The sequence below is a fragment of the Gopherus evgoodei genome, chromosome 11, assembly GCF_007399415.2.
Source record: "Gopherus evgoodei ecotype Sinaloan lineage chromosome 11, rGopEvg1_v1.p, whole genome shotgun sequence".
In the NCBI taxonomy this organism is placed as follows: Eukaryota; Metazoa; Chordata; order Testudines; family Testudinidae; genus Gopherus; species Gopherus evgoodei.
In genome coordinates, this window is record NC_044332.1 from 8,388,265 (window position 1) to 8,414,115 (window position 25,851).

The following is a 25,851-nucleotide window of genomic DNA, read 5'->3' on the forward strand; positions in this document are numbered from 1 at the left end:
GGTCAGGTGGTCTGTAATATATCCCTATTTCTATATTCTTATTATTTGAGCATGGAATTGCTATCCAGAGAGACACTATGGTACAGCTGGGTTCATTTAAGATTTTTACTTCATTTGATTCTACGCTTTTTCACATATAATGCCACATCCCCACCAGCACGACCTGTTCTGTCCTTCCGATATATTTTGTACCCTGGTATTACTGTGTCCCATTGATTATCCTCATTCCACCAAGTTTCTGTGATGCCTGTTATATCAATATCCTCACATTTAATACAAGGCACTCTAGTTCATCCATCTTATTAGACAGACTTCTAGCATTGGTATTTGAGCACTTCAAAAACTTGTCACTTTTTAGCTGTCTGCCATTACATGCTGTAATTGAATGGGACTTTTTTTCTTTTGACCGTTTCTCACCAGATCTTACCTGTATTTTATCTTCCATCCTCTCCTCATGAGGACATATGGACTCTCCATTTATACATCCTCCCATAAGGGATGTCCGAAACACATACTCCCCTGCACCTGTTGGCTTCCCACCAGCCCTTACTTTAAAAACTGCTCTACGACCTTTTTAATTTTAAGCGCCAGCAATCTGGTTCCATTTTGGTTTAGGTGGAGCCCATCCTTCCTGTATAGGCTCCCCCTTTCCCAAAAGTTTTCCCAGTTCCTAATAAATCTAAACCCTTCCTCCCTACACTATTGTCTCATCCATGCATTGAGATCCTGCAGTTCTGCCTGTCTAACTGGCCCTGCGTGTGGAACTGGAAGCATTTTAGAGAATGCTACCATGGAGGTCCTGGACTTCAATCTCTTACCTAGCAGCCTCCAGGACCTCTCTCAATCCTTCCCAGTGTCACTGGCACCTACTTGTACCATGACCACCAGCTTCTCCCCAGCACTACACACGAGTCTATCTAGATGTCTCAAAGATGTCGCACCTGGCAGACAAGTCACTATGTGGTTCCCCCTGTCCAGGCAGGCAAGTAACCATGCAGTTCTCCCAGTAACAACTGATAATATTTCATTATAGAGCTCTGCATACTTATACTTTGTTTGATGTAGATAGCTAGGTAGAAGATAGATGCTTATTTTTTTAACCTGCTTGCTAACATTCAAGTCTGATGCCTACCACAATGTGCCCACTCAGATATTCCAATGGGGGCTGAAATTCTATTTACTACAAAGAAACTCAGAGTTTTCTATAAAGTTAGTAACGTCGCTAACTCAAGACAATGGTGCTTCTGCTCATTAAGGATTTAGTGGATATACAGATCACTTTTTACAATCATTTAGCACAAAAGGCTTCCCTGAAACTTTCAGATAGTTTAAATCTCTTACCTTGAATTAGTGGTATGTAACGTGCAAGTAGCTTCGCTCTTTTCTTTTCATATCCTTTTTGAGTGATGTCTCCTAAACCAACAAAGAAAAGATAAGTCTTCTCAGTGTGTTTTAATACACCTATCCATTATCAGAATGGTATTTTAGGATTTTTTTTTTTTAATAAAGGAATTACATTTGTGTCTAGCCATCAGGCAAGATATAGGAACAATGTATGACCTTACATACCATGTGCGCTGTAATACCTGGACACAACAGCATGAAACCAAAAAAGAATAAAAAGCCGTTACAAAACTTGGAAGTGTCTACAGGCTGAAGTCAGACCCGTAATGAGCGCATGTGTGCAGGGCCACCCAGAGGATTCAGGGAGCCTGGGGCAAAGCGGGGGAACTGCGGCACTTGTACTCACCTGGCAGTTGTCCGGGTCTTCGGTGGCATTTCAGCAGCGGAGGACCCTTCAGGTCACTCCACGTCTTCAGCAGCACTGAAGGGCCCCCCGCCACCAAAATGCTGGCTGAGAACCTGGACCGCCGCCAGGCCAGGCTTATGGGGCCCCTGTGTGCCCCCTCGTCAGCCCTGCATGTGTGTTTGGTTAGTACCTGCACAAGGGTTGACTTTGCAGAGGGTATTTGCTGTCTACCAGAGCACAACAGTTCTACAGCAGCACAAAAGATCTGCAGCGTTAAAGGAAACCAGTAGAGACAACGTGATTTGAATCAGACCATTCTGTGATGCCAGAAATGTTGATCGCACGAAGGCTTAACATAAGATGCTTTAGCAAAATGGATGTGCAGTACTTTTTTTAATAAGTGTTTAAGATCTTACTACCTGCTCTTTTTTTTTTTCTAATGTTTCCTCTTTTCAACACTGCATCAAAATTACAACAGTCTTCAGCACTAATCTCGATTCTGCTATAAACTGGATAGTTGACATACTATCATTGCGTTTTCAGCCATATTTGCATACATTGTGTCTCTGCGAACCATGACATTTTCTTTTGCGTACCGTATCCCAGTCTACAAGAGAAATGTAGAACAATTCTATTTTTCTAGAAATATTTATTTACTGTTAAGAGAACTTCTGGGGACTAAGATTTGCATGACTTCTGAAAAACAGAAGGAAAAAGCGTCACGTAAAGCCTGCAGCAAAGTTATCATAAATTACTTCTATCAAGTAGCTTAAATCTGCTCTTTAGCTCATACTCAGGACAGACTATGTGGAACAATAATTTGTAAACCAAAATTTCTCTTCAGAATAGTCCCTGCTTCTTGAAGGTGGACTATCCCCCCTTTCGTATTTTTCCACTACATATTGGGGCGGAGGGGCAGAACTTTGCAGTTCCACACATAGTACTAACAAAGCAAACCTCACATTACTGTGCTAGCAAAATATGCAGTTGCAGCAAAACGTATAAACTGAAGCTGGGACAGTATGTCAAAAGCATTTTCTCAGCTTCTGCTATGAAATACATTTCAGACACATTATTATTTGTTTCTAGTAGTAACCACAGTATGAGAAACACTATGTAAACACAAAGAATGCCTAGGTCCTACCAAAAAGCTTACACTCTTTTGTGTGTATAGAAAAGTACATGGATTTGGATATGGCCCTATCAAATTCATGGGCATGAAAAATGCATCATGAAGCATGAAATGTTGTCTACCTCGTGAAATCTGGCTATTGTTGGGGGGAGGGGGGTGTCGCAATATTACCATCCTTACTTCTGTGCTGCCTTCAGAGATGGGCTCCTGGCCAGCAGCCGCTGCTCTCCAGCTGCCCAGCTCTGAAGGCAGTGCCACCACCAGCAGCAGTGCAGAAGTAAGGGTGGCAATACTGTGATCACCCTATAACTCCCTCAACCCCCTTTCAGGTTGGGACCTCCATGGTTACATCATCATGAAATTTCAGATTGAAACGTCTCAAACCATTAAATTTAACATTTTTAAAATCCTACGACCCTGAAATTTACCAAAATGGACCATGGATTTGGTAGAGTCCTAGACGTGGATTAGGTAACATCAGCAAACAGAACCAACTGTTTTCTAAAAGTTGAGGAACTTTCTGTCTCCATCCTGTTGTGAGAGGGAATCAAAAAATTAAAGGCTGGAAAACAGAGAATAAAAAAAGTTTCAGCAATAAACTTTGCTGATAACTGATGCGCAGCATTCATCCAAAAAAAGTGGCACCTATAATGCCCATTGGACGAACACTAAGTATGCAGTCACTCTACTGATGTATATCCCATGGCTTTGAATGTGTATGAATCAACACATATGCCTGTCAGACATTAAAAAGAATAAAACCTGGTCCTTAAAACTTGTCCATTTCCCTCAGAATACTGGAAGATAACCATTTCAGTGTTCTCAACTGTACCGTCATAACATATGCTTTAAACATAGGAACTGGGGAGTTGAGGAAAGCCTATCTGCATCAATATTCATTGATAATACACAAGTGAAATTATTCCAGCACCATGATCCTTACAAGGAAAACAGACCTATAAGGATGTGTACATGACATGCTAGCACACGAACAGGTTACAGTATCTAGCAGGTACTGTTCAAAAACACCCTTAAAAATATTAACATTACTGAGAACTGTTGAAACTGAACATTAAACATACATGGACAACTTCAAATTTTTACTAAAGATCTATAAATATTGTTTAAAGTACACTTTGTACACAGGAGAAATAATATTTTGGATTGTATTTTTCCTGAAATATAAACTGAAAAGTATGCTAGGAAAGTTGTAAAGTTATAAATATTCACAATACAAGAATTTAAAAAATACATCTAGTGAACACGTACCAGGAAAATAGGAGCAAAATGACAAAGGCACATCTATTACAAAAATCATTTATACAAAGGGACAGGGAGCTTACCAAACCAACAGGATACGTTGCTTTCAGTTCTGTAAAAAGACTACTATCAGGGAAAACATATTTTATCTTAAAAATAAAAACTATTGAACAGACCAGAACAGAAGCAATCTCCTTCTCCCAGCAAACACTACAAAAGTCACTGAACGCTACAGGTAATTCGAGATAAATCTACCATAGTACCTTATATTGGGGAGATCATCATTTTCACAGCTCTGAACCACAGCCCAAATAATCCTTATGTCAACTTTCTTTGCAAGGCAATTAGCTTATCAAACATCATCCAACAGACAGGATCTTCACAGCAGAAGCAGACCCGAGCACATTAAGGGAAAAAAGCCTCACTTAGAGTCAGAATATTGTATAAACTTTCTCTGTTTTGACATATCAAATGCACGTTAATTAATCCTACTGCATAAAAAGGAATTATGAATTAGAGCGCTTTCCTGAATCAGGTTAGGAAAAGTCTAAAGTCAAAAGCTTCTCCGTAGATCTTCAGGGCCCCGAGTGAAAGTCAGACTCTGCACAGCAGAGATTTCTTTGTTCTTTTCTCAAAAGCTCAGGGGTGGATTCCCTACTCTACAATTGTACCCCACCCCCACCACATACACAGTGCCACAGTGGGATTAACCCAGTTCATGTTGGATTCCTTTGTAATTCTCACCCCCTTCCTAAAGAAAAGGAGCCTGAGTTCAGGCCCAGAGGCACACCTGGTGTTGTAGGGCCACAGCTGCTGTCATTTAGCCTGACTTTCTCCCCAGTTATTAGACAAGACAAAAGCCGCCTGATGTTCCTCAGTCCCAGTGAACCAGCTGGGAACATCTCTGTGTAAAGTTAGAAATTGGCTTGGATGGTTTGAGCTGTCAATCTGCTGCTTAGAATATACACATATTTTAAAAATGTGTCAAAGAGGTTAGAGTGAAATGAATGTCTGAAAAAGGAAAGGATTGGAGTTTTCTTTATCTAAGCTTATTAGAAAAATTAAACACACAAGTACACAAAGGTAAATTCTAAAATGCTGTATTATCCTCTAAACTACCTGACGAATGTGTTATGATTTATCACAAGGTAATTTAGTCACATCAGTTTAACTGATTTTCAATGGTTATGTCTCTGAAAAATGTAGCAACAGAAGCTGCACAAGAAACAGATGGGCCCTTAGCTCTGGGGTAGTGGTGAGCAGACTCCCTCAACACATGGGAATAGTTTGTGAAACATTATTGAAAACGCTTTCACATACCATCCCACTGCCTTAAGTCACAACTATTTGCTAACTAAAAATAAATTTTGATTTGAATATTAACTCTTAAAACCTGAAAAATAATCTTTGTATCCATTTTAAAATAAAATAACCAAGAAAATATTTGTAGCCAATAAAAATAAAATAACTACATGAAGGAAGCAAGAAACGTCAGCGTCAATCCTCCACCCCTACTTTTGTCACACTCAGGAAAATAAGCAGGGATTTGGGTAGCACATGGTATATGTTGAGATCACCTGGTAGAGGACCATCAAGCACACCAACTGGTTGGACCTCCAACAGGAATTTTTGGGCACAAAATATTTTTTCTAGAATTCTGTTAATTAAATATACTGAGAGCATCAATTATCTTTCAAAATGGTATAACAAATTTAGCATAGCATGATCGAGAAAAGATTATGAGTCAGACTATGGGGAAGTAAGTGACAAATTCTGAGAGCGGTCTGCATATTAAGAAAGCACATGTACCCACATTTTCATGCACAAATTCATCAAGTGCATGTGAAAGGCTCAGCCCAAACAAGCAGTTGCTGGATAGTATTAGGACTTGTCTACACAGTGTGGCAAAGCGCACTAAAAGGGTGTGGTTTCTAAAGCGCACTAATATGTTCCAAACTAACTCGTCCACGTAGAACTTCCTGGTGTGCACTAGAAGTATATGAAAGCACACTAGAGAACTTTTAGTGCTCACTAGCCGGGTCTACATAGATCAATTAGTGCACTACCTATTACTCTGGTTTAGAAATCACACCCGATAGCACACGTTGTTGTGCTGTGTACACAAGCCCTTACATCTCTTAAAAATCAGGTACTAGATGCAAGACTAAATTTGACTACGGTATGACAATTTAGAACTACAACTGACAGTCCTACAGATTAGCCATTTTATGTCATTTAATGCCTGGAAAATTAAAAAGGAAAAAAAATGACTGTTTTCAAGTACACAACAGTCTGAGTTATCTAGTAACTGTAGTGCCTCATCACAGAAAGGATCACGTCCTTTACAAAGCAAGGATGGGATTTTCAGATACGCTTGATGTTGGCCTCACTCTGCTTGGACTGGAATCAATGAGAGTTTTACCATTAGCTTGAGAGAAAATCTAGATCAACACTGAGCACTTTGTAAAATCCCATCCTGAACACAGATTTAAATACCACAGATCCACAAAGCCCTCTAGAAATGTGGGTACCACCACCATTTTACACATCAGGACATTGAGGAACTTATAGGCCCACTGTGACCTAAAGTGTGTGACATAGCAAGGAACAAAACAGGCCTACTGCTCCTCAGTTCCATTCTCTATCTACTGTAGTACAATGCTGTGTACATGCACTGCTCCACACCCAATAACTGTGTATTTCTATTAAGAGTTAAGAATTTAATAAAGTGCAGAAAATCTCTGAACAGGTTCTGAAATATCTTAATTGTTTGCTTCTAGAGCAAGTGGGAGGAGGGATAGCTCAGTGGTTTGAGCATTGGCCTGCTAAACCCAGGGTTGCAAGCTCCATCTTTAAGGGAGCCACTTAGGGATCTGAGGTAAAATCAGTACTTGGTCCTGCTAGTGAAGGCAGGGGGCTGGACTCAATGACCTTTCAGGGCCCTTCCAGTTCTATGAGATAGGTATATATTATTAAGTGTCTGCACCCCTCGAGTGCAAGCCAGGTTAAGTATCTAGATCACAACAGCAACATGGCAAGCATCCAGGCTCAGTTAGGCCAATTAATGAATTGTTGTTCTAGTGATTAAGTAAATCCCTAGTTTATTCCACAGGGAAAAGGAAAAGCTGGTCCTGCAGATCCTGGTCAATCTCATTAGCACTCTCTATGGAGAGTGTGCTAGCCAACTGACAGACATCCACTCTAAATAAATACGCAGGTGCACCTAATTCTAGCTACTGCTGCTACAATTTAATTATTTGAAAAACTGGTCATATCTGAGATGCAAGTTTTCTGTCTGTGACTGAAACCCAAACAAACTCATCTAGCGCTATATTAGCAAGAGAGAAAGTAACTAAGAACGGTTTTCATCAGGCCATTACAAGACTCTGGCTTTTTCCATGTACTGCAGATATGAGCTACAGAATATAACCAATTCCTTGCAATACATCTGAACTATTTAAAACGATGGATAACTCAAGATGCATTTTTAATCCATTTCAACTACTGTGAGTTTACAATAAACATCAGGCATCTTTTAAAAATATGTTTCACACAAAACCTCAATATATTACAGTTATACTTTACAGTAAAGCTTGCTATAGTCTTGACACAGAGGCTTTAATTTGGTAATTAAAGCAGATAAAGCTTTGATATCATGCCGTAATGGTAAACCGTGAATGTCTTTTTTTCCTTTAACTAGCAGAGAAAAAGCTGACATGTGCATGTAGGGAAAAAAATCATCTACTAGGTGATAAACAGAAACAAGAGAAGCTGAATGAACACATTAGCAAGGCTTGAGCAGGTCAACAATGACATGCTTTAAAACTGTATCTGACCTAAACTTATTGTGTGTCTTACACAGTACTGATAAAAACCCAGATGCAGCACCACAATGAAGACCTCTGAAAAGCTTATTTTATGTACCTTGAAATACCATATTCATAGCTTTGTCTTACTCAAGGACTAAGTACTACCAAAATATGCACTATTTAATCCTTATGAATCCAACTTGATTACTGTGTCAGAAAGGCAATATGAAGAGTGAAATAAGTATCCATTAACCCAGTATTGTGTCAAACTAGTATTCAAATGTCTGTCTATTTACTTCTTTTGCTGTAGTGCTCAGGAGCCCCAGTCATGGACCAGCACCCTACTGGGCTAGACACCTGACAAACTCTTAACAAAATGAAAGTCTGTGCCCAAAAGAGCCTGCAGTCTAAGTACAACATAAAAGACAACATATGGCTATGCCCAGATAGGAGAAAACTAAGAAGCTTGTATTATGGCACTCAGCTGTAGTAACATTAATGAACTTAGCTCCCACTGTCCTGGGAGGAAAGGTACTATTCCTATTCTCCATGTGACGAAACAGAGGAAGAGAAAGTAAGTGACTTGCTCATTGTCACACAGTAAAACTACAGCAGAACTTGGAATAAAATTCAGATCTGAGCTTATGTTCAAAGCCTTAATCATGAGACCATCCTTGCTCCTACTGGACAGATGTGTATTTAAAAACTGATAAGAGGCACATGTTAAAATCTTTTTATTTAGGGCAATTTAAGGAGCTGATCCATAAGATCACTTACCCTCCCTCTTTAAATTTGCTCTCAAGACACAAGGTATTAGCCAGCCAATAACAGAGAAAGGGATATTTGGGGATAAAAATTAAAAATGATAATTACATTATAATCTCATTGTAATTCCTCTCCTGCATCTTTTGAATGCTGCTTGTTCTAGATGATCTCTTCGGAGCAGGAATCAAATATTTATTGTGGATTGCATCAAGCACTTATGGGTGCTATCTGAATACAAATCAAAACAAGTACTGGGCTATAAAAAAACAACAGTAAAATTTGAAGGAATTAAAGGATAAATTCACAGTGGCCTCCAGCTGTGTGGGATCCAGAGGAGGAAGCCCCAAAAGTTAATGACCATTGATTCAAATTGATTAAAATGAAAAAAAGATAGACCTTCTGAAAAATAGGGTTTTTTGCTATTTTTATTCCCCTCTCCCTCCAAACTACAGGCATCATAAAGAGGTCAATCTATTGTCTCTCAAATTAAGTAGAGTCAACTGGTTTAATAAGATATAGCTTGAAGAATTTTACAGATTCTACTGTTTGATACATGGATTTCAGGAGACTTCAAGCTGTGGGAAGACGTTATTTATATTGTGGTAGCACCTACAGGATCCAATCAAAGAATAGGTCCCCATTATGACAGGTGCTATAGCTCCTGCCCCACACAGCTTGTAGTCCAGGATTATCGGAAGATCCCTGGCCAATGTTATTTGCAATAGCAGGCAAACTATACATACAGTATTGTGCCATGGTCAGTTTGTATTTTCACATATCTACCATTACACAATTTCCTGCAAACTGCTAGTCTGCTTCCTTGTTATAAATAACTAATCTTTGTTCTAGGCTTGACTAGTTACATGACATTGCTTTGCCAAGGCCTCACATAACACGTCATAACAAATGTTAGCACAAGTGTTTGGGGTTCTTCTGAACCAGATGGGAATTCAAGTTGGTCTTGAAAACAAATTCCCTTAATTATAAATGTATAAAACATTGCCTAAAGCAGTGGCGCACAAATTTTTCCAGTCCTTCCCCACCCCTTACTATTAACAGAATCTGTCCTAGGGTTGCCAACTGTCTAATTACACAAAGCCAAAACACCCTTGGCCCTGCGCCTCCCCCTCGTCCACCCCCCACACTCACTTTCTCCAGGCTGGGGCCAAGGGGTTCGGAGTGGGAGAGGAGGCTCCTGGATGAGCCTTGGGCAGGGGGTTGGGGTGCAGGCTCTGGGGGAGAGTTTGGGTGTGGGGGGGCTCAGAGCTGGGGCAGGGGATTGGGGGACAGGAGGGAGTGTGAGGTTAGCGCTCTGGCTGGGCAGCACTTATCTCGGGTGGTTCCTGGTCGGCAGCACAGCAGGGCTAAGTAAGGCTCCCTGCCTGCCCTAGCTCCACGCTGCTCCCAGAAACTTCTGGCGCGTCCATGAGGCCCCTGGTGGTAGTGGGGTGTGTCTGCGTGCTCTCTCTGCCTGGAGGCACCGCCTCTGCAGCTCCCATTGGCCCAAGTTCCCGGATAATGGGAGCTGTGGAGTCTGCACTTTGGGCAGGGGCAGTGCACAGAGACACCCACGCCCAAGGGCCGCAGGGACGTGCCAACCATTTCCGGGAACGGCACAGGGCCAGGGTAGGCAGGCAGCCTTACTTAGCCCAGCTGTGCCACCGGATTTTAGCTGCCTAATATCTCCCGGTTTGGCTTTAGTAATCTCTGAGAAATAAGGCCTGAATCCAGGAGACTCCTGGCAAAACCAGGAGAGTTGGCAACCCTAATCTGTCCGTGCCTCTCCTCCATTACTGCACAACCAAGGCTTCCTCAGCAGTGGCGCTTGGTCTGAAGGCAGAGCTGGGGACGGGGGCAGAGTGGAGCTAGGGCTAACTAGTCTTCATATTAACTGACAATCTCCTTCTCGAATCTATAGTAAGTTACCTTTTTTTTCTTTTTCTTTTTTTGTGTGTCTCATTTCTCTAGAAGTAGGAGCTTGCTATACAATACTTTATAATCCATCCAAAAATCTTTGGTAGGTTTTCTCTACATCTCAGATTAACAGGGACTATTGTGAGGTGCACTGTAATTTCATTTTTATGATATCTATAGTACATTTACTATATATCTGATCAAATTACATTACAACTGACAAAATATATAAATTGATTTTTTTTGCATTCCCCATGTTATGTCTTTGTTCATTGCTCATCTACATAAGGTACTTCCCGATTTTGCTCCTATCCTCATCTTTGCTTTCATTTACACATACTCCTTGTCCATCCTCCAGACTTTTCTCAAACCTCTCTCCTTTATTTCTTTTTGTCATTCCATCTACCATACAAGTGCTTCAAAACTGATTCCTTGAGGACCTGTTCCATGATTTTTCCAGGGACTGAGGTAAGGCTGACTGGCAGGGAAGTTCAAATGCCAATATCACTGCCAGATGCACTTTGAATACACTGAGTACAAGTCCCAATGACTGATGGTAAAGCAAGTACTCCAAGATGTTCTGGATAGAAGCCACTGTTGGCTGGACTCCATGGGCTAATGATCACAACAAAAACTGCTTCCATTTTGCGTAGTAGGCCATTCTGGTAGAGGATTTTCTACTGTTGAGCATGACTTGTTGGACAGCTGCTGAACACTGCTCTTCCTCCTCAATCTGCCCTGCAACAACCATGCCATGAGATGCAAGGACCTGAGCACGGGATGCAAGGTGTGACTGTGATTCTGAGTGAGCAGGGTGGGATGGAGCAGAAATTGGGATGGAAGGCTGAATAGGAACTGTGAGAAGGTTGGAGAACAAGCACTGTCTCTGCCCACTGGGGTTGGCCCAAGCCACCTTGAGCTTGAGGATGCCCTGAGGGATGATCAGGACTGGCGGGGGTGGGGGGGAGGAAGAGGAGACGGCATACAGGAAAGTTGACTGCCAAATGCAATGTAAAGTGTCAGATAGGGAGCCTAGACTGAGGCCCACTTGAGAGCAGTTCAGGCGACATCTCTTGCCGTCCCTTGTGGCAAATTGGTCAATTGTCAGGATGCCCCAAGCCGTGAAGATGACCCAGAGGACATTTGTTTCAGGGACCATTCGTGACTTAGGGACAAATACTTACTGAGATGGTCTGCAAGATGATTCTGAACCCCCAAAGAACAGCTATCAGAGTAATGTTCTCCTCAATGCAGAACGGCCACAGCCTGATCATCTCAGCAGAGCAATCTGGAGCGTGCTCCCCCTTGTTTGTTCATATAATAAATTGTGGTGGTGGTGTCAGTAAGTATGTGAATCACCAGGTCTCTGAAATGGCACCAAAATGCAAGACATGCAGATGGCCTGAAACGACAAGAAGTTGATAAGGAGTGAGGCTTCCTGCTTCGACCACAGTCCCTGTACTTTCAGCGACACCAGGTGCACCCCTCAACCTAACAGGAAGGCATCTGTTAAACCGACTTGGTTAGCGAGGGCTGGACAAAGGGAATGCCTTGGTAAATGTTCTGTGAGCACAGCCACCATTGAAAAGAGTCTAGGACCAGTGGAGGGAGACTAACCTACTCCTTATTCTCTAGACAGACTGGGATGGTGGACTGTTATGAGCCACATATGAAGGGGGCAAAAGTGCAACCTTCCAAAATGGACCCCTCCCAAGGACCACAGAGTAGATCTACAATCCTTGAAGGAACACAGTGTCTTGTCAGTTTCATCCAAGAATAGCATTTGGACATTGAAGGCCAAATCCTCAATGTCTTGCTGGACATAGGGCAATCCCCGAATTCTGCAGCCAGGAAGCCCTCCGCATGGTGACTACAGAGGTTATCACCCTGACCAAGGCAAGTATGGACTGCAAGCACATCTTAGTGACCAAGCATGCAGCTCAGTGAACAACTCTTGAAATTCCTCCCGTGAGGCCTCAGGCAGCAGGTCTGCAAACTTGGAGATAGTTGTCCAGTTAACAAAATCATACTTGGGCAGCAAGAGTTGCTGGTTAGCAATTCACATCTGTAAGGAAGAGAAGCTGTACATCTCCCTGCCTAGGTCCAATCATTTAGTCAGTTCTCCTCTATGCCTTCCCTCCAATCCTGATCATAGAATCATGATGTAGATATACTAGAGGGTAGGTACGGAGAGGGTCCAGAGCAACCTAGACAAATTGGAGGATTGTGCCAAAAGAAATCTGATGAGGTTAAACAAGGACAAGTGCAGAGCCCTGCACTTAGGACAAAAGAATCCTTTGGGCCCTTCACTACAGAAAGGATGCAGACAAATTGGAGAGAGTCCAGCTGAGGGCAACGAAAATGATTAGGCAGCTGGGGCACATGACTACAAGGAGAGGCTGAGGTAACTGGGCCTATTTAGTCTGCAAAAGAGAAGAGTGATGAGGGATTTAATAGCAGCCCTCAACTACCTGAAGGGGGGGTTTCAAAGAGGATGGAGTTCAGCTGTTCTCAGTGGTGGCAGATGACAGAACGAGGAGCAATGATCTCAAGTTTCAGTGGGGGAGGTCTAGGTTGGATATTTCACTAAGAGGGTGGAATGGGTTACCTAGGGAGGTGGTGGAATCTCCATCCCTAGAGGTTTTTAAGGCCTGTCTTGACAAAGTCCTGGCTGGGATGATTTAGCTGGAGTTGTTCCTGCTTCGAGGGTACCCTCAAGCTCTAGGTGGATTGGGCCATGTTCATTCTGACTGCCCCTGTATGGCAGAGACAGTGCCCAGCAGCAGGCGGTACTGGAGTTGGCTTGTTCCAGAGGGCCTAAGCCAGTTTAAGGAGCACATTGTTGATAGGGAGGGCGACTCTCCCAGGGGCAGACAGCTGTAAAACGTCCACCAGTTTGTGGGTGTTCTTGTGCAAGAACTCCACTTGGATACCGAAGGAAGCAACTACATGCTGCAAATGGTCTTGATACATCTTAAAATCCTTGGGTACCAAAGGGGACGATGAGCCTGACAGCACAGAATCATACGGAGACGAAGATGAGGCCTTTAACTCAGCCAATGTTGGATCCTGTTCCACGGCTGATGGACCGGGGCAGGATGACTTTGGAGGTTCTGCAGGGAGAAGAGCTGCTGATGCCTGGGTCTGCAGCAGATCGACATTCACCACTGCAGACCTGGGTGGCATGTCGCCTTTGAGCAGGATGAAGAGTGGGACCTCCATAACTGAAAAGCATTTCTCAGATTCCCGAGAGCCCACTGACATGGATATGCCATTGGTCGCCAGTAGGTGCTGGGCCCAGGGCCTCTGTCCTGCCGAAGACATGTGCACCAATCCGGGTACCCATAACGGACCATTGGCGGCCCTCAGTGCTGGTCGGGCGACGGAGGGGGTGAATGATAACCCCAACTCAGATGCCTAGGAGCCCCAGGATCCTGGAGATAAGGGCGGAGCGAGACCAGAGGGAGCAAGTAGGTGATCTGACTCATCATTGCCCAGAACAATGCAGATGCCAGAAGCAATGTCAGCATGATTGTGGTACTGGAGTGTTTGATGGCACCAACATCGAGGGCATCAAAAGCCACCACAGAAGTATTTGCAGTGCCAATTGCAGCAGTGCTGAGAAGGTTCCCAATACTGAGGTCCCCTGTACTGATCCAGTACTAGCCCTACTTCCACAGCCTGTGGAAGGAGAATGCTGGGGTGCGATGCCGCACCATCCTATGTACCAGCACCAACAATTCCTTATTGCTCCATGCTTCTCTTGGGGGAGGCAGAAGAGTCACCCCAAGACATGGAAAGGTTTCAGTTTGTGTTATGCGACTTTTTCCTCGGTACAGTCAACAGGGAACAGCTCCTCCGTTTCTTTGAAGAGACGCCTGCTCTGGAATATGAAGCAGCAGCGCTCTTGGAGTCTGGAGGCCATCTCTGACCCGATGAGGGTCTCGGTACCACAGCAGGCCAATGGTCTGCATGAGCAGGTGCTACTTCAAGTGAAGGTCCGAAGCCATTTGAAGTCCATTTCTTAAATGGTCTGCAGCTCACTCAATGCTCTTTGACATTGGCCTCGCTGAGACTGAGCAAGTCCGGTGTGTGTGTGTATCACTACACCACACGAAGGACAATGTTTAAACAATCGACTACAACTAACCAGAACACACACAAAGGGTACGACTAACTATATACAAGAGAAAAAAACTAGCTGAGAGGTTGAGACCACACAGCGGTCCAACTCCAGACACAGACAGTAAGAAGGAACTGAGTAAGAGTTGGGGCTATGGTGCCTCACGTAGCCAAGGGAGAGGCTACGGCCATGAGGTGCAAGTGCCGCCCTCTCTGCAGATGCTGCTAGGTAAAATTCTCCTGCACCAGAGTGCTGGGCCACACACACACACTTAAGTAGAATACACGGTTGCATCTACCTGAAGAATCAGACATCTCTAGCATGCCCTGGGAAAACTGTTTTCAGGCCTTACATTTTTGTTTTTTATATAAATTCAGGCACGACTTAGCCTTATTCTAATCCCTTTACAGAACAGTGGCTTTCCAGCGAACTTCAAAATCAAGTCAGATTAACATTCTTTTTTAGTTATCAAGCAATTTGCTATTTTGCTAGTCACTGATATTAACTTTGTTTCTTCAAAAGGATAGTTTCCTTTTTAATTTCACAGATGTGTCATATATAAAAACAAAGCTCCATCCCATTACGTATTCTCAGGAAGAATATTAATAGTTAAAATGTCACATGATTACTGGTACAAGATCAAAGCTTTCTGTCACTCAGAAATGCTGCTATGCTTTTTCCTCATTGACCTTGAAAAGGTGTGCACTGTTTGTGAGGCATCACATAGAAGTCTGGTTTGCTATGTTCGGTGTTTTCAATTTCAAATATTAAAAATGTTACTATAAGCCTGTTTCATGCTGAGTGTTATGCTACTAAATTTTTCATGCTAAGGCAGTGATTGACAGTGGATTCCATCTATAAAATGAGATTTAGTGAATTTGAGATATTGGACTGCATCTTTATTACTACATTAAATCTTTATTTAAACCAAAGGATGATAGCATGTTAGAGACATTAAGTAAAATGAGTTCATCCTAAAAGGCTTAAGGAATAAAGCAAACAGATGCATCTACAATTTCATGTTCACACTCAAAGGCTGCAATACGACTGCAAACCACCCTCTGCAGAAGAGCACTTCGCTAGCAAAACAGCAGCGGAGCTAGCAGGTTAAGCAGAGCAAGGCTGCAGCTGCTTCATAGCACCTATGCTTATAGCTCTTCACGATCTGCACAGAAATCCAACAGTGGTATCAGAGAAAGTCACTGCATAAAAGTAAGCTTCCTAACTAGTACCACCAACAAATTAAGTAGAAGCAGTTTTAATATTGCTGCATTCACTAAACCTACTTGTTCACGTTGCTAACCTTAGAGCACCAATTGTCAAACTGACAATGTGAACTACAAAATTTAGATTACCTAACAAACTAAGAATGCTCTGAGGGAAAATGTGCAACCATAGTAATTTATTTATCATTTATATTTACTAGTAAAGACCTTAAATAGCCACATAAATTACTATTTTGAATCTAGGGTTCCTTTTTTCCAATTCTACAACAAAATGTAAAACAATATGCCAGATTAGAATATCAACCACTGAGAAATTCTACAGACTAGATGGGACTATATTGCTACTCAGAGTTCTCCAAAGGAAACACACAACATGCTCTGTCTGCCTTTAGAGAATGTGGACTATCCTTTCATCTATCAATTACAATTCACATATCATATTGATTCTGGTATCTCAATGGGAATAGTTTGCAATGCCAGAAAACAGATGGGTCATAGTAGATTTTTTATTTAACTATTAGGTCAAGAAGCAACTGTTTATGAATGACTAATTTTTAAAAAATATATTCAGTCTTACAAAAAAGAGCAAAAAATAGTTAATCTAGAAGACTGTTCTAGAGCCCATTTTTTCCAGCCTGTGGCCTTTGTCAACATTAAACTTCAAAATTCAGAGTATTCTTGCATTTAAATTTCAAAGATAACTACAGATATGTACAACTAAATCTTTATATTTGTCAAATTAGAGTAGATTCCAACAGAGCAGATATTACAGGCAAATATTCAGATTAATATAAAGCCAACTAGATGAGTGAAAACCAAAGCAATCTTGGAGTTTTTTCCCCCCCACTTACATGAGGAGCAACAAGAAGACTGAAAATTCTAATGTAAATCAGACTATGGATTAGATCAAACATGCCTCAGAGAAGGTAGCTATCTGAGCATACATAAGTCACTCTATTTTTTTTTGTTTTGGGAACTCAAGATTAAAGGAATTAATTCTTGCTTGAATAGCTACCGAACATTTCTGCTCTAGATTCAATGCCCATCCAAAGACCAAGACATGAGGTGAAGAGAGTCTGAATGGGGTTGTCTTCTGATCTTGCCCATCCTGTGTCAAGAGATCTGGGAAGGAAATGGATACTGATGGGTGGCAGGGCTGAAAGCTGGATAAGACTGGGGAAACAAAAACTGTCAAAGAAAGAGACTGAGGGGAAAAATTGGACATTATGTTACCTCCTGCACTGTCTCCCGGGACAAAAAGGACCTTTTTCATCTTAATCCTGAAAGATGTCCTGACCAGACTTGGGCAGAGAGAACCAGATGACACTACCACCCCTACTGGCACCAGCTGAATCCCAAACACTACCTGGGATGCAAGACTGACTCCTCCCTTCAACCTCTGTCCTTCTTCTTTCCCATCTTATATTTCTTCTTTCCTATCTCACTCCTTTTTCCTTCTGTATAGTGAGAGTTTGGCTTAGCTGGGCAAGACTATTTTTCAACACTGCTGCAAGCAAGGAATTACAATGTGATTGGAATAGCAGAGACTTAGTGGGATAACTCACATGACTGGAGCACTGTCTTGGATGGATACAAACTGTTCAGGAAGGACAGGCAGAGCAGAAAAAGTGGGGCAGTTGCATTGTATGTAAAAGAGCAGTATGACTGCTCAGAGCTCCGGTATGAAACTGCAGAAAAATCTGAGAGTTTCTGGATTAAGTTTAGAAGTGTGAGCAACAAGGGTGATGTCGTGGTGGGAGTCTGCTATAGACCACCAGACCAGGGGGATGAGGTGGACGAGGCATTCTTCTGGCAACTAACAGAAGTTACTAGATCGCAGGCCCTGGTTCTCATGGGAGACTTTAATCACCCCGATATCTGCTGGGAGAGCAATACAGCAGTGCACACACAATCCAGGAAGTTTTTGGAAAGTGTAGGGGACAATTTCCTGGTCCAAGTGCTGGAGGAACCAACTAGGGGCAGAGCTCTTCTAGACCTTCTGCTCACAAACCAGGAAGAATTAGTAGGGGAAGCAAAAGTGGATGGGAACCTGGGAGGCAGTGACCATGAGATAGTCGAGTTCAGGATCCTGACACAAGGAAGAAAGGAGAGGAGCAGAATACGGATCCTGGACTTCAGAAAAGCAGACTTTGACTCCCTCAGGGAACTGATGGGCAGGATCCCCTGGGAAAACAACACAAGGGGGAAAGGAGTCCAGGAGAGCTGGCTGTATTTTACAGAATCCTTACTGAGGTTGCAGGAAAAAAAAATCCAAATGTGCAGAAAGAATAGTAAATATGGCAGGCGATCAGCTTGGTTTAACAGTGAAATCCTTGCTGATCTTAAACACAAAAAAGAAGCTTACACTAAGTGGAAGATTGGACAAATGACCCAGGAGGAGTTTAAAAATATTGCTCTGGCATGCAGGAATGAAATCAGAAAGGCCAAATCACACTTGGGAGTTGCAGCTAGCAAGAGATGTTAAGAGTAACAAGAAGGGTTTTTCAGGCATGTTAGCAAGAAGGAGAGAGTCAAGGAAAGTGTGGGCCCCTTACTGAATGAGGGAGGCAACCTAGTGACAGGGGATGTAGAAACGGGCAATGTACTCAATGCCTTTTTTGCCTCTGTCTTCACAAACAAGGTCAGCTCCTAGACTGCTGCACTGGGCAGCACAGCATGGGGAGGAGGTGACCGGCCTTCTGTGGAGAAAGAAGTGGTTCAGGACTATTTAGAAAAGCTGGATGAGCACAAGTCCGTGGGGCCGGATGCGCTGCACCCGAGGGTGCTAAAGGAGTTGGCGGATATGATTGCAGAGCCATTGGCCTTTATCTTTGAAACCTCATGGCAATTGGAGGAGGTCCCGGATGACTGGAAAAAGGCTAATGTAGTGCCCAAAGGGAAGGAGGAGGATCCAGGGAACTACAGGCCAGTCAGCCTCATCTCAGTCCCTGGAAAAATCATGGAGCAGATCCTCAAGGAATCAATCCTGAAGCACTTAGAGGAGAGGAAAGTGATCAGGAACAGTCAGCATGGGTTCACCAAGGGCAAGTCATGCTTGACTAACCTAATTGCCTTCTATGAGGAGATAACTGGCTCTGTGGATGAGGGGAAAGCAGTGGATGTGTTATTCCTTGATTTTAGCAAAGTTTTTTATATGGTCTCCCACAGTATTCTTGCCGGCAAGTTAAAGAAGTATGGGCTGGATGAATGGATTATAAGGTGGATAGAAACCTGGCTAGAGCATCGGGCTCAACGGGTAGCGATCAATGGCTCCATGTGTAGCTGGCAGCCAATTTCAAGCGGAGTGCCCCAAGGGTCGGTCCTGGGGCCGGTTTTGATTAATATCTTTCAACTACCTGAAAGGGGGTTCCAAAGAGGATGGATCTAGACTGTTCTCAGTAGTACCTGATGACAGAACAAGGAGTAATGGTCTCAAGTTGCAGTGGGGGAGGTTTAGGTTGGATATTAGGAAAACTTTTTTCACTAGGAGGGTGGTGAAGCACTGGAATGGGTTACTTAGGGAGGTGGTGGAATCTCCTTCCTTAGAGGTTTTTAAGGTCAGGCGTGACAAAGCCCTGTCTGGGATGATTTAGTTGGGAATTGGTCCTGCTTTGAGCAGAGGGGGTTGGACTAGATACCTCCTGAGGTCCCTTCCAACCCTGATATTCTATGATTCTAAGCCTGTGACCAAAAAAGGCAACGAAAACCGAAGCCCCACATTGCACAATGGTGTACATGTTTGCCAAGTCTTAGAGTGTCTGATAAGATCACGTGCTGTGCCTTGTTTCTCCAGCAGCAAGGTTGCAAGTGAGTCAGTACCAGATACAAGCTGCATTTTCTATCTTCGTTGTTCTTTTTGCTCCTTGTGTGTTGTGTTTGTTTTGTCTTCTTAGAGAAAATGGGATTGGACTTCAGTAGAAGCAAAAATGACAGCCGTAGCCCATCTCAGCTAACTATTCCCCCCACATCCCCAAAAGTGACAATTACTACCCATCTTTAATACCATCTAAGACTGTCAAATAAGGAGTTTATTCCTTCTAAAATACCTCTCTCCAGCTAAAGAGAATGGGAACAAAGGGAGATCAGTAAATGAAAGCCTTACTTAATCTTTATTATTTCAAATGCTTTAACTGTTTTACCTTCATTTCTGTACCTTTAAGAAAATGTTAAAATGATGTTTAATGGTGTGTTTGCCATGGTACTAAGCAGGCTGAGGCCTCTATATATCAAACCTTGAGCCTTATTTAAAGATGGACAGTGACAGGTTCTTGTTAAACCCCTTTGATTCTTTGGGTCCCATTCAAGTGAAGTGTTATATTTATCAACATTTTCAGGGCAGCAGTGCCAAAGCAATATAGCTGAGCTATGTTACAAGTCTCGGGTCCTGTCTACACTTAAAACGCTGCACCACTGCGGCGCTTCAGTGAAGACACTACCTGTGCCAACAGGAGGGCTCCTCCCGTTGGCGTCGGTGCTCTACCTCCCCAAGGGGCAGTAGATAGGTCAATGGGCGAAGTCTCATAGTGCTGTCTACACTGGGATTTGGTTGGTTTAACTGCGTTGCTCAGGGAGTGTGGATTTTTCACATGCCTAAGCAACATCGTTATACTGACCTAATTTCCTAGTGTAGACCAAGCCTGAGTCTCTTTTCCAAAAGTGGCTTTGGAACAGCCATATGAATGTAGAAATACAGTGAAGACTGAATTTTTCTGTTAGGAAAGTGATGCATTTGTAGTAAATATTTTCTGTTTAACAACCAATAAGCAAAAATCAAAAGAACAGCAGCTCTCTAAGCTTCCAAGCTTGTCTCTTTCACCAATGAAGTTGGTCCAATAAAAGATATTAACTCACCAATCATGTCTCTCTCAAATTCAAAAAAGCAGTTACGCTTCAACAACAGTTCCTGGGATGGTATCCAATAGAATTCTTGACCAGCAAAGTCCAGATAAAAAGGTTTTGCTGAGTACCGTAGATTGTGACCTTGAGCCAATGAATGAGACGCATTCATCTACCTATTTTAAAATGAGGTTATCCTAAACACATTGAAAATAGTTTTTAAAGCCGTTCAGAAAACAAACAAAAAAAGCTGCAAAGACAACGCTAGTTAATGAAGGCACAGTATCTCTAGGAAACATCTGGATTTGCCTTTTAGAAGACCTGGATGTGAAAGGCCCCACACTTAGATAATGAGAACACACACCTTCAGGAGTTAAGAGTTCAATCTAATATTAGTCAATCCAAAATACCAAACTAATTTTCTTCTCCAAAAACCATTAGCTTTTAATTAGGGCTGTCGAATAATCACAGTTAACTCATGAGATTAACTCAAAAAAAATTAATTGTGATTAGAAATATCACAATTATTCTCACTTGTAACAATACCAATTGAAATGTATTATGTATTTTGGAAGTTTTTCTACATTACACACACACACACACACAGTATTTTGTGTTGGCATTGAAGTGTATATTTTTGTTTATATATATTTGCACAGTAAAAAGATAAATAGGATTTTTCAATTCATCTCATACAAGTATTGTAGTTCAATCTGTCAGGAAAGTGCAACTTACAAATGTAGATTTTTTTTTGTTACATAACTGCATGCAAATACAAAACAATGTAAAACTTCAGAGCTTACAAGTCCATTCAGTACTACTTATTGTTCAGCCAATCGTTAAGACAAACAAGTTTGTTTATATTTGCAGGAGATAATGCTGCCCTCTTATTTACATTATGAAAGTGAAAATGGGCATTTGCATGATACTTTTGTAGCCTGCATTGCAAGGTATTTACATGCCAGATATTCTAAATATTTGCATGCCCCTTCACACTTCAGTCACTATTCCAGAGGACATGCTTCCATGCGGATGATGCTTGTTAAAAAAAATGCATTAAATAAATTTGTGACTGAACTCCTTGGGGGAGAATTGTATGTCTCCTGTTCTGTTTTACCCACATTCTGCCATATATTTCATGTTATAGCAGTCTTGGATGATGACAAAACGCGAAGGTGGTAACCAATGTGAAATTTCTAAAGATAGCTACAGCACTCGACCCAAGGTTTAAGAATCTGAAGTGCCGTCCAAAATCAGAGACACGAGATGTGGGAAGCATGTTTTCAGAAGTCTTAAAAGAGCAAGACTCCGATGCAGAAACTACAGAATCCGAACCACCAAAAAAAACCCAAACAACCTTCTGCTAGTAGCATCTGACTCAGTAATGAAAATGAACATGCATCGGTCTACACTGCTTTGGATTGTTATTGAGAAGAAGCCGTCATCAACATGGACGCATGTCCTCTGGAAAGGTGACTGAAGCATGAAGGGACATATGAATCTTTAGCGCATCTGGCACGTAAAGATCTTGCGATGCTGGCTACAACAGTGCCATGAGAACACCTGTTTTCACTTTCAGGTGACACTGTAAAAAAGAATTATCTCCTGCAAATGTAAACGAACTTGTTTGTCTGAGCAATTGGCTGAACAAGAAGTAGGGCTGAGTGGACTTGCAGGCTCTAAAGTTATATTGCTTTATTTTTGAATGCAGGTTTTTTGTACATAATTCTACATTTGTACGTTCAACTTTCATGATAAAGACATTGCACTATAGTACTTGTAGTATTTTTCAATTGACCTAATACTACTGTTTTTTTTACAGTGCAAATACTTGTAATCAAAAATATACAGTGAGCAGTGTACTTTGTATAGTGTTCTAACTGAAATAATATTTGAAAATGCAGAAAATATCCAAAAATAATTAAATAAATGGTATTCTGTTCAACAGCGCGATTAATTTTTTTAATTGCACAATTAATCTCAGTTTTTTTAATCGCTTGACAGCCCTACTTTTAGTAGTCACTCTGCATGCATAGATCTTCAAATCAAAGGCTCTCTATACAAACTGATCCAATATGTGCCAAAGTTGTTCATCTACCATCTTTATAGCGTTAATTATTTTGTATACTTTTGTATCTTCTTATTCTTCTACTTACTAAGGTAATCAATTACAATATTGTCAGTTTCTCTTCATGTGAGAATTTTTCCATAATCCTGATCATTCTCATCTCATCATTATGTTTAGCATGAGCAGTTTATGCCTATTTCAACAGACCATTCAAGGTGAACTGGCCCAGTTGTATGGGGGAAAAATCTTTCCTGAAGCTGCTCTTCTGACCTTCAAACACCCCCTCAGCCTCTCCAAGCTCATTAACAGAAGCAAACCCCCGCCCCCCAATGCCTCCTGCACACCAGTGGGCCCCGCCAATCAGCACCTTCCTCTCCCTCCCCACACCTTCTACCTGTCGTGAACAGCTGTTTCATGGCATGCAGGAGGCTGCGGAGGGGAGGGAGGGCTGAGAACACGGCATGCTGGGGGAAGGGGGCAGAATGGGTCGGGAATAAGTGGAGTCGGGGTGGGGCCTTGGGGGAAAGGGTAGAGTGGGGGCGGGACCTGGGTCAGAGCCGTGAGTCAAGCACCCCCTAGCACTTCGGAAAATCAGTGACTGTGTCAACAACGATGATGGTGAAACGAGACAATTGCTACGCTCTCAAATGAGGCCACGTCCACACTACAGAGTAAAATCGAAATAAAATTGATTTTATAAAACAGGTTTTATAAAATCGATTTTACGCGTCCACACTAGGGCACATTACTTCGGTGGTGTGCGTCCATGGTCCCAGGCTACCATTGATTTCCGGAGCGTTGCACTGTGGGTACCTATCCCATAGTTCCTGCAGTCTTCCCTGACCCTTGGAATTATGGGTTACTACCCCAGTGCCTGATGGCGCAAAAATCACTGTCGTGGGTGGTTCTGGGTACAGCCTCACCCCCTCCCTTCCTGAAAGCAGCAGACAGCCATTTCGCGCGTTTTTTACTGGGTGAAGTGAGCAAACGCCATAGCACAGCAAGCATGGACCCTGCTCTGATCAGTACCACGATTGTGGACGTCGTAAACAGCTCACGCATTCTCGTGCTGTCTATGGTGAACCATGAACTGCAAACGCAGGAGAGGAGGAGGCAGCTACGGCACTGCGGCGACGAGACTGATGAGGACCTGGAGACTGATTTCTCCGTAAGCGCGGGCCCTCGCGCTTTGGAGCTCCTGATGGTAATGGGGGAGGTTCTACCCATTGCTCGCCGATTTTGGGCCCGGGAAACAAGCACAGATTGGTGGGACCGCATAGTTTTGCAGGTGTGGGACGATTTGCAGTGGCTGCGGAACTTTCGCATGCGTAAGAGCACTTTCTTTGAACTTTGTGACTTGCTTTCCCCTGCCCTGAAACGCCATAATACCAAGATGAGAGCAGCCCTCAGAGTGGAGAAGCGAGTGGCAATAGCCCTCTGGAAGCTTGCAACGTCAGACAGCTACCGGTCAGTCGGGAATCAATTTGGAGTGGGAAAATCTACTGTGGGGGCTGCTGTGATGCAAGTAGCCAAAGCAATCATTAAGCTGCTGCTACGAAAGGTTGTGACTCTGGGAAACGTCCAGGTCATAGTGGATGGCTTTGCTGCAATGGGATTCCCTAACTGTGGGGGGGCTATAGATGGAACCCATATCCCTATCTTGGCACCGGAGCACCAGGGCACGCAGTACATAAACCGCAAGGGGTACTTTTCAATGGTGCTGCAAGCACTGGTGGATCACAAGGGACGTTTCACCAATATCCACGTGGGATGGCCAGGAAGGGTTCATGACGCTCGTGTCTTCAGAAGCACTACTCTGTTTAAACGGCTGCAGCAAGGGACTTACTTCCCAGACCAGAAAACAACAGTTGGGGATGTTGAAATGCCTGTAGTTATCCTGGGGAACCCAGCCTACACCTTGATGCCATGGCTCATGAAGCCATACACAGGCAGCCTGGACAGTGGTCAGGAGCTGTTTAACTACAGGCTGAGCAAGTGCAGAATGGTGGTAGAATGTGCATTTGGCCGTCTAAAAGGTCGCTGGAGAACTTTACTTACTCGCTCAGACCTCAGCCAAACCAATGTCCCCTTTGTTATTGCTGCTTGCTGTGTGCTCCACAATCTCTGTGAGAGTAAGGGGGAGACCTTTATGGCGGGGTGGGAGGCTGAGGCAAAACACCTGGCCGCTGATTACGCGCAGCCAGACACCAGGGCGATTAGAAGATCACACCAGGAAGCGGTGCGCATCAGAGAAGCCTTGAAAACGAGTTTCATCATGGGCCAGGGTACGGTGTGACTGCTGTGTTTCTTTCCCCTTCATGAACCTCCCCCCTGTATTGACTCCTGCTGCAAGCAACCTACCCTCCCCACTTCCATTACAGCTTGCTTATGGAAATAAAGTCATTCCCTGTAACCAACCCACCCTCCCACTTGCTTTGAATAGCATGTAAATTATAAGAAGAGTAAGAGAAATAAAAAGGTACCCCGGGAGTGGTTTTGGAGGAGGATAGGAGGGAAGAAAAAGGCCATTAAGGACATTTCAATGTAATGACAGCCTTTTGGTTGGACTGTCCACGGGGGTGCAGTGGGCAGGTGCAGAAAGCCTTCCCCCACGCGTTCTTACACGTCTGGGTGTGGAAGATATGGAACATGGTGAGTACTGAGGGAGGTTAAACATGGGCTGGAGTGGCACTCTGTGACCCCGCAGCTCTTCCACCAGACTTCGGAGGATGTCAGTTTGATCGCGCAGCAGCTCCAGTATTGCATCCCGCCACCGCTGATCTTCCTGCCTACACATCTGATCTTCCTGCCGCCACATCTCATCTCGAGCGTCCCTCCTGTCCTCACGTTGTCCCTCCTGTCCTCACGTTCACTGGCATCTTTCCTGTACTTTGCTACCACGTCTTTCCACTCCCCCAGATGAGCTCTTTCATTGCGGGTTACTGCCATGATTTCTGTGAACATCTCA

At 43.1% G+C, this 25,851-nt stretch overlaps 1 protein-coding gene across 6 annotated transcripts in view; it reads right to left on the reverse strand.

Annotated features, from left to right (window-relative positions):
* The window catches only part of DIP2A (disco interacting protein 2 homolog A), a 213,732-nt gene that overhangs the window by 154,267 nt on the left and 33,614 nt on the right, over positions 1 to 25,851 (reverse strand). For all 6 annotated transcript variants that reach the window (XR_004002532.1, XM_030579396.1, XM_030579397.1 and 3 more), the window contains exon 2: positions 1,342 to 1,413. Coding sequence is in view for 5 of the 6 variants with exons in the window: in XM_030579396.1 (XP_030435256.1) it covers positions 1,342 to 1,413 (72 nt within the window). In the remaining variant the exon portion in view is untranslated. The remainder of the gene's footprint in view (positions 1 to 1,341; positions 1,414 to 25,851) is intronic.